General features: G+C 36.6%; 1 protein-coding gene across 9 annotated transcripts; it reads right to left on the bottom strand.

Moving 5' to 3' along the window:
* Positions 1-23: 23 nt before the first annotated feature.
* On the bottom strand, positions 24-9,550 carry LOC148918910 (uncharacterized). Of its 9 annotated transcripts, XM_089048487.1 has the most exons (9): positions 8,995-9,550; positions 8,526-8,794; positions 6,573-6,601; positions 1,411-1,461; positions 1,256-1,327; positions 1,081-1,155; positions 879-1,001; positions 671-763; positions 24-560 (listed from the first exon to the last, which is right to left on the bottom strand). In XM_089048487.1, the coding sequence occupies exons 2-9, from the start codon at positions 8,650-8,652 to the stop codon at positions 186-188; spliced, it is 945 nt and encodes a 314-aa protein (XP_088904613.1). In that variant the 5' UTR covers positions 8,653-8,794; positions 8,995-9,550; the 3' UTR covers positions 24-185. The 9 variants fall into 9 exon arrangements, 4 of the variants coding, with proteins under 4 accessions (XP_088904613.1, XP_088904614.1, XP_088904612.1 ...); XM_089048488.1 differs by lacking the exons at positions 6,573-6,601; positions 8,526-8,794; positions 8,995-9,550 and adding an exon at positions 1,900-2,311 and having other exon boundaries at positions 879-977; positions 1,411-1,493; XM_089048486.1 differs by lacking the exons at positions 6,573-6,601; positions 8,526-8,794; positions 8,995-9,550 and adding an exon at positions 1,900-2,311 and having other exon boundaries at positions 879-995; positions 1,411-1,493.
* Positions 9,551-9,668: the final 118 nt, after the last annotated feature.

Below are 9,668 nucleotides of genomic sequence, written 5' to 3' on the forward strand. Positions count from 1 at the left end.
TTAGATGTTCATCTGCAAAATCATTATGTAATTGACAAAAAGGTCATTTGAATTATCTGATGTGACCAAAAATTGCTATATGCAAAATGAATGCGAGACATTGTCTAATTTATTTACTTATACAAAACTCATGAACCATATACTGTCATAAGCTTTAGCGTCCTGAATATATAAACAGTGTGGCTCTAGTCCCCTTTTAATTTCAAAACCACCAAACAGGCGAAGAAAAAGAGAGGCACAGGGGACAGTTTCATTGGATTATTCTCATGATGATGGAGGAAATAATACTGCACTGCCGAGCAAACACATTGAATCACGGCAAGTCCCAATCCGAAAATGTCAGGCAACATACCAAAAACAGGTCTATTCGGAGATGCATCTTTGTCCTTTATACCATTGTGAATGAGCTCCAGGATGCAAGTAAGCACAGCCGCAATGGCCAACAGCAAACTGATTAGTGCATAAAGAGGCTTACTTGCGGAGGAAACCTGATCGAAACCGGCTGACAACATTTCTAGGTTGAAACCAACGAGCATTAAGGTCAACTCTAAGGCAGTTACCTACATAGAAGTTAATAATCACTTCAGTTCGAAATTAAAATGGGTGCCAAATAAACCTCACAAGAGATATTAACAAAATGCTATAGTTTAATATGAGTTTTGAGCATCACCCTTGTCCTGTGATGTGGCTGGCCAAAATCATTATGTTCATCCTGCGCGATGTTAATCGCTAGATATTCACTGGGATTTGAAACAGAAGGGCCCTGCCATTATGAACTGTAGCCTTATAACTATTTATAAGTCAAATTAAAATCATAAAACTGCTTATCACATAAGAAATAGTGAAAAGAGGGAGTTTATGGTGTCATGATTTTTTACCACTTCACTTGCCAGATTGCCTGGTTCGTCATAGTCGGTGCCACTGCGAGGACTACTGCTTGGTAAAAGGGAGTCACTGAGGTTGGAGTCATCAGATCCCTGATCAAATAAGTTCAACTGGAACTATAAAAGTGTTGCAAGATAATGTCAAATTTAAAAGTTTGTTTTTGTTATTGTTATGGCCTTTGACCATTATCCTTACCGCACTGTCTAGCCCATCATAGTCAGTATCAGCATGGGTACAAGGAGACACACTCGGATTGGAATTCGCAGAGCCCTGAAACTTAAAATAAGTTCAAGTTGTTGCAAGAATGTATGAGAAAAAAAAAGGTTTAATTAAGGTTATGGAGTCTTTACCACTACCCTTGTTACATTACCCAGCTCGTCTTGGTCAGTGTCAGCATGGGGACTAAGGCAGTCGACTCGGCGGGGTTGGAATCATCAGATCCCTGAAATTATAAAAATGGTTCAATGAAGTATAAAAATATGAAACAAAAATGATTTTGTCGTGATTATGAGGTTTTAACATTACTGCAGTCTGGTATTGTTGCTTGTAACGGTTGCTGTTGTCATCATGGGAACCTTTGCTGAGCAAAGGCAACCTGCTATTGAATCCTGCACAACCAAACTACACAATGAATAAAAAACATGTATATAAGTAACTCAATAAAAAAACCACACTCAATAAGCAAGGGTTTTTTCTCAGGCCAATAAGCACAAGTCCGTGGTCTTGTGCTGCCTACGGCGTTCAAAATCGCAATGAACAACCTTAATCACATCCACAAACTTGGTAGGAAGGAACAGTTGAGATCACTGAACCGAAAATAGCCTGCAGAGTAGACTTTCAAGGCAGGGCACTGAACAGTTGAGATCAAACTCCAAACAGTAATCTCTACCTCTAAATAACAAAAAGGGAAAAATAATTCAATTCTTGCTGAATTTTGAGCGGCTAGTCTAATGTATATATGAGAACCCAATTTGAACCTTTAAATTGAAATTTATAGGTAAAAAAAAAAAAAAACTGAATTGTAGTTTAAAGAGCGGCAGCGTTGTGAAGTCTGGAGAGACTGAGATTGTCGAAGACACAAGGACTGGCTGCGTGCCAAGGCTTGCAGAGATTGAGGTTGCTGCTGCTGAGGAGGAGTAGAACACAACATGGTTCCAATTCTCCGGAGGACATACAGAGTTGTGGTGGAATAGGAAGACGTGAAGATTGGTGTTGTGGTGACACCAGAATGCTTTTGTTTTTTTTTTTCCTTCAATTCTCCAAAAACTTCAAGGAAGCTTCGTTGTTCCGACCTCCCAACATGCTAACATCAAAAAGATTTCCAGATTCAGCATCTGTCTGGGTTGCAATCCTCTGTGTAACAAATTAAGCTGGGGATGACATTGACATGAGAAGTAATTGGTTTTGTTCTTCTTCTTTTTTTGATAGTAAGTTATTGAGTTTAAAAATAATTAGCTATAAAGTAAAGCAGCTCCATGTTTGGTAAACACTATTTTTAAAGTGCTGTTAGTACAAAAAGCAGTGTTAAAACCGTTTGGTAAATTTTAATATAAAATTATTTATGAATAATTACTAAAATAGACATGATGTTAAAAGTGTTATGCACTAATCATGTGGTGGTAGTGGTAGTGATAGTGATGGAGTGGAGTTGATGGTGGAGATGAAGGCGAAGTTGATGGTTGTGGTGGTGGGGATGACATTGGAGGTGGTGGTGGTGGTGGTGGTGGTGGCGGCGGTGGTGGTGAATGAGGAGGAGGTGATGTTGGAGGTGGTGGTGGTGGAGGATGAGGAGGAGTAGGATGCGGTGGTTGTGGTGGTGGTGGTGGTGGCGGTGGTAAATGTGGTGGTGCAAGTAGTGGAGTTGGATGTAAAAGTGGAGGTGGTGTTATTTTTTAAAATAAATGATGATATTTTGAGAATTAAAAAATTCTTTTTTTGATAGTAAGATATTTTAATTTTTTTTTAAATTAACTTTAAAGTTAAGCAGGTTAAAAAAGCAACCCCAAACGGGGCCTAAATTACATTTTAATGGTATTAAAACTGAATCAAACTAGCATTATCATTATTATTATTATTATTATTATTATTATTATTATTATTATTGTAGCTGTAATTTCAGAAATGCAGAACCAAACAAACAAACAAAGAAACAGTACGTATGTAGTATCATTTATTGGCCAGAATACTCACAGCCACACATTAAATGGAAGCAAAGAATAAAAAGGAAAGTTAATATATGAAGTTTCTATTCAGTTCACAACAAAAGAAAAAAGAAATAAAAGAACTTGGTAGATTGGCTCATCAGCTAACATAGGGTTAATTATTTACTTTTCTAGAGGTATTATCTATACATGCTGGAAGGAAGGAAGCTTCTGGAGGAGAGCACCCAGCTGCATGCAATGCAAATACTGATTCCGCCAGCAGATTGGAAACCAGAAACTGGATTCCAAATTCCAGTTAACAGTTCTTTACTTTTGCTCAGCTCATCTTATATGGGCACTTCTCTCAGCTCAGTCAGAAGTTACTGATTCTGAATGATGAGAGAGAGAAGTTACTGACTCTGAACGATGAGAGCTGAGCTCTCTACCTTTTCGCTTTTTCGAACCAATTTTTGAATATTCTTCTCCCATTCTAAAGTTGAGCTTTCATACTTTGAAAAGACCCAAGTACCCTTTCAGACGGTACAACTTTGAAAAGGCATTGTTTACAAGATTGTTTGTTCCATCGTAGACTTGGAGATTGTAGAATAGTACGGTATTGTGAAACTTCTACTCAAAATATAGATTGTTTGTTCCATCATGGACATTTGAAGATTGTAGAATAGTACGGTATTGTGATACTTCTACTCAAAATATAGATTGTTTGTTCCATCATGGACTTGGAGATTGTAGAATAGTATGGTATTGTGATACTTCTACTCAAAATATGACATGTGTCATACTTTTAAATAACTCACACTTTATTTTATAGTTGGAATTGGAATTGGAACCTCATTTTTACCATTTAAAATAAAATTAAGAAAAAATACTTTTAAATAACTTACACTTTATTTTATAGTTGGAATTGGAACCTAATTTTTTCCATTTAAAATAAAATTAAGGAAAAAAAAAAAACAAGAAACGAGCAATCGCTCACCTAAATCACCTACTTGAGTCACTTGCTTTGTCGCTCTCTCTCTCTCTCTCTCTCTCTCTCTCATCAACTGCTAAATCATAGCCAGATTTGCTTCTCAACCTTTAGGTGGCTACCCCAAGATTCATCTATATTTTCTCGTTGATGAAGGTCTCACTGGTTTGTTGACTTCTAATGGGAGGGTTGTAATGGGAGGTGGGTGTATCACAGACAAGCTACAAATTTACCAACAGGAAATTGATATTGAAAAGGTTGATTATGTTGGGTATTATGCTGGTTCTCGGTTGTGGATCTAATAAGCCCCATCATATATTAAGATTAGATATATTTTTTTTATTCATTGACAATGATAATGAAGTTTCCTGGTTGTAACAATTTATTGGGCTATGGGGATTTGGCTTATTTGTGAAAAACGTGGCTTTAAAAAGAGAGAGAAAATATCGGGCGGTCGGGCCGGATTTTTTTAGAAAATTCAAAGCCCAAGCCCGACCTATGAGTCGGGTGAGAAAGTCGGGCTAAGCCCAACGGGCCTACTTCATTCGAAAAAAATCATAAACTTAATCATAAGGGCATTTTATTCTAAATTTGAGATTAAACTCACTTAATTCCAATATTTTCACATCAAACCAAATTCATAAAATACCCAATAAAGTCACACAACTTAATAAGATCTTCCACAAAAATAATAAAACAAAGTATTATTTTTGATGTTATTACATAATTAGACCGTGATACGTTTTAAGAAATAATTTTAAAAAATAATAAGTATCAAAAAGATATTTTTTAAAGGATGGTATAAATAAATATGTAAATGTTTGGTGATGTGTTCAAGAAAAACATGATTATATTTGGTGGTACGATTATGTTTCGTGATATGATTATATTTAGTGATATGATATATTGTTCATCTTATTTATATATATATATATATATATAATTGTTGTATTAATAATTGACACAAATTAATGTGCTAATCATCCAATTATAAACTAGGAATGAGTAAAGAAAAGTAAATGAAATGAAACAAATTATATATGTGATTTAAGTGATATAATCATAATCCTAAACTTTTATTTATGCTAGTTGTAACAATTTATGGTGGGGCTATGGGGCTTTTTCCAATTCGCCCATGAACCCGCGGGCCAAATGATGAGGCCTATTTGTGACTAATGATTGTTGATGGCATGCAAAGTAAGAAGGCAGCACATGGGTGGCGTTGGGGGTAGGCGTTGGGTTGGGTTGTTGGGGCATTTTTTTTATTTATTTCTAATTTTATTTCAGTGGATATAAATAAAGTCCAGCTATAAAAAGAATTATTTTGTTTCTAAAATAACACATGGCATATTTTGAGTGGAAGTATCACTAGTTGATGTGATAATACCGTACTACTCTATAATTTCTCGTTACTTGACCAATAAAAAAAAATCATGGATGATGACAATATTTCCATGCATATTATTCATTAAAAATACAAAAGCCAAGCATAAATTACATCAACCATTTCTATTTAAGCAACTAATTAACCTCGAAACATGAACCTAACTTAATCAACGAGGGCACCAAATACAAATCGATCCAGACGTAAATGTCGTCATAGATTCCCATTTTATGATCAACAGTCCTTCCAGTAAAAAACGAGTAATGCTAGGGACATGCACGGAACCGTGATTCAATCGGAAAGTTTTTATTGAAATTTCAATAAAACCTACTTTGTTTTTATGACACTTTCCAAATTGTATATAACAAGCACATCAACCAATAAATTAAGTAACACAACTTCCATTAAAAAACACATTGCTCCAGACTTTGGAAAATTGCTATTATTTTGGAGAAGGGTTTAAACTGATATGTTCATTCTTCTCTCAAAGAGAGATATATACTACATACAGAGTGGGTACAAACAACCCTAATAGCGAGTCATATTTCTAGTGTCTCATTTTCCACATCATGCGACACATGTAAAATGAAAAACGAAAAGTAATGGTCTGAGTGAGTTCAAGCCAGTTCGGTCCAACTCATATAAAAATAGACAAACTAAACCACCCCAACCAGTCCGGTCGGTTGGTCGAGAATTCACAGCCCGACGGTTCATCTCCCACGCACCCCTGAGCCATAACTGACAATGCCAATAGATCGAACAAATCAGGCAAGAAAGCCTGACCAGAGAAGAAGACAGAACTCATCAGAACAATACCAAACAGGCACACACTAAGATGAATACTCTGCCGAGCAAACACATTGAATCACAGCAAGTCCCAATCCGAAAATGTCAGGCAACGTACCAAAAACAGGTCTAGGGATACCGAATGAGCTCCAGGATACAAGTATTGGAGACTGCATAAAGAGGCTTATTGATCGAAACCGGCTGACAACAATATAAATATACGGGTACTTTCAGAAGCGGGATCATGAGCCGCTCAATGCTTCCTATTTATGCATTACATAATACGATACTGTCGCTTCACATATCGAGGTCGTTACTTGTTTCATTTGTGAAAATCAAACCCTGTTCGACTTGGGGCTGATTTGTAATAGACAAAAAGAAGTTTATACCAATTACCAAGCATAGGAAAACTATCTAATCCTGCACAACCAAACTAAACAATGAATAAAAATCATTTATACCAATTAACTCAATAAAAAAGAAAAAAGAAAAACACCCTTCTGCTTATCTTAATCTTGACGAAACTCACCTTATTTCAGAACCATGCTTATAAAAGATTCTCTTCGACTTCCTATGAACGTTACAGTGATACAACACTTGAAAAGCAGTTCACTACTTTAGTCCATGACACTTTAATTCTTTGATAACATCCTCTTCAATCTGTCCTTCATTAGGGATCATGTGGTCACCAATCTTTACTGTGTCCTGTTGTCTATTCCTAGTTAAGCTAAAGTTACTCCACATACCAAGTACTTTCTCTTCTGTGCTTCTAACTTCACACTTAACCCTAATTTGGTTTTATCAACTAACACCATGTCATATGTGAATAACATAACAGTAGTTCATAGCCAAGGAAAAATTACAAAGGCTTAAGGTCAACCCTTGATGTAAGCCTAGAGTATTCAAAAGCTCACTAGTTATACTATAAATATTCTCACACTAGTCATCACCCCATCATACATATCCTTAAATCACATCCACAAACTTGGTAGGAAGGAACTCCTTTTTCTACAACACACCACATATCTCTGCTTCAGACCCTATCATATATTTTCTCCAACTCAAAATGAACACAATATGAAGGTCTCTCCTCTTTTCTCTATAGCTCTCCATCAGTCCTGCATAGTATATTTTCCTGGCAGGGCACTGAAGTTGAGATCAGACTCCAAATAGTATGTTCTACCCCTACGTCTATTCGATCGAAAGAAGAGTAGCCAAACTCAGCTGAAGCTACATAAATAACGAAAGGAAAGAGTAATTCAATTCTGAGGGGCTAATGTAATTTATGAGAACCTTTCCAATTCAGATCCCTCAAGAACCAGTATTAGTTGGCTAGATTAGTCAAGGATGTTCCAATAATAGAAAAGAGACAGGCTCATGTCCTTGCTGTTGGAGTAAAATGGGAATAAATTTAGAGGTGAAGAAAAAACCTGAACTGTAGTGAAAAGAGCGCCGGCGTTGTGACGTCTGGATAGATTGAGATTGTTGAAGACTGGATGCATGCCAAGGCTTGCAGAGATTGAGGTTACTCTTGAGGATAAAAATGGTGACTGCAAGCTACGGAAATGGTGAGGCCATATGCAGTGAAGGGAAAGAAGTGAAAGAAGAGGGCAGATATATATGACAGAGCAGAAGAAACAGAGGCTTTGTAGCCAGAGGGCATCAACAAGAGAGCTATGATTGAGAAACAGAGTAATGGAAACGAAGGGGGTAACCCAATTGAACTTGAGGGTATTCCAATTACCGCAGTAGACCATAACTCCAAGAACGGACCCGGGGCTATCTTCATCCTTGAGAAAACTTCTTTAGAGGTTGCTAAAGTTGGAAAGACTTATGAGCTATTAAATTCTGATGGTCACACAATAATTCCATGGCTAGTATGTGTGTTGATTCTCTTTCTTTTCCATTGACATGGAATTTCAAGTTTCATAGGAATCTTCATGATGAGGAAGTGGGGGGACTTTGCTTTGCTCTTATCACAATTAGAGCGTGTTTGCATCATGCAGCCGTTTAGGCAAGCTAAGAGGTTGGAACTTGGAAGTTGGACACATGAGGGGTTGTAAATCCTACTTACGGTTTCTGAGTAATTTGGATGGAACGGAATACAATACAAGGGTGTTTCATGATGATAGGGCCAGGAGAAGGAACACAAATTAAGTCTTTTAATCTATAATCATTTGAGAAAGTGATGACAAATATATTTATGAAGTATGAAGACATTGAGGGTTATAATCAGCCTAATCCCAGAGAAAGATGTTTTAATATCCAGAAAATCTCTCTGCTGAAATGAATCAAACAACAAATGAAGTAGATAGCTAGATTAAAGAGAGGATGATTTGATTACCTCTGGCTTTGAGAGTGGCACCACATCCACCACACCTGTAGACCTGAAAATCTGGCAACTCTGGAAGAAGCTGCCGACATTGAGGACATCTAACCAGTCGAACTTTAGTGGTCAATGCAGACAACATAGTTTGTCCCGAAAAGCAAAGGCAAAAACGAAAAAGAAAACAAAAACTTGGGCTTCCAGCACAAAGTTCCAAACTTAACAATCAGATTCAAGCATGACAGTTAATTTGTCCTTGTTGAGAAACCATGAGGGTCACACACAATCTGCAAAGTAATCAAAAGATGAACGTGGCATGCATCAGAACAAATGCTTAAATCTATAAAAAGAAATGGGATTTTAGATCCATGACAGTAAAGGGTATTTGTAAACAAGCTACAAGCTGAGAAATAAAAGTAACATAACATCAAATTCTAAATTAAAATTGGAACAAAGCAATGAAGAGCCAAAATTAAAGAAGCAGTACCTGAATTGTAGTGAATAAACTCAAAGCCAGAAGAGAAGACATACAGAAGAGGTAATGAATTTGTTTATAAAAAAAAAGTCTGAACTCCTATCTCTGGTGTTCTAGCTAAAGCTTTAGTCTTGGGTTTTTGGTTTTTCTTCCAAAATTCCAAATCAAATGAACTGCCCTCAACCAGCCAGTGAGAGCCTCCTCCTCCTCTCTTTCTCTTTTGTCTTCCTCTTGGGTTTTCTTTCTGCGAAATTCAGGCTAAATTTCACTGAAGAAATATCCACCATTATTATTTGCTTAAATTCTCCAAAACCAGGAAAGCTTCGGCGTTGCTCGCCTCCTAAACGTAAAGATGCTGCCGTTCGGAAAGACTTTTCCAATTTCGACACTGTCGGCCTCGGTTGTGTGGGGTTGCTTGCTTTGCTCTGAGTAACAAATTACAAGCTGGGATGACATTGACATGGGAGTATTTGATATGTTTATGCATATGTAATATCAATGGTAACTCAATTGAAGAATATATACATGGAGATATCGTCATCGTCCATGCTATCATTGCTATGCTGGAACAATCTTGTAAACTGATGAGGAGTACATTTTTACACTAAATATAATTTTTGATACTTGTCAAATTCCAAAAGAAAAAGTTAAAGAAAATTGACAAATGTCATAACCCCATTTATTTT

Source organism: Prunus mume, linkage group LG3 (genome assembly GCF_029339155.1).
Source record: "Prunus mume cultivar Tortuosa linkage group LG3, ASM2933915v1, whole genome shotgun sequence".
Lineage (NCBI taxonomy): Eukaryota > Viridiplantae > Streptophyta > Magnoliopsida > Rosales > Rosaceae > Prunus > Prunus mume.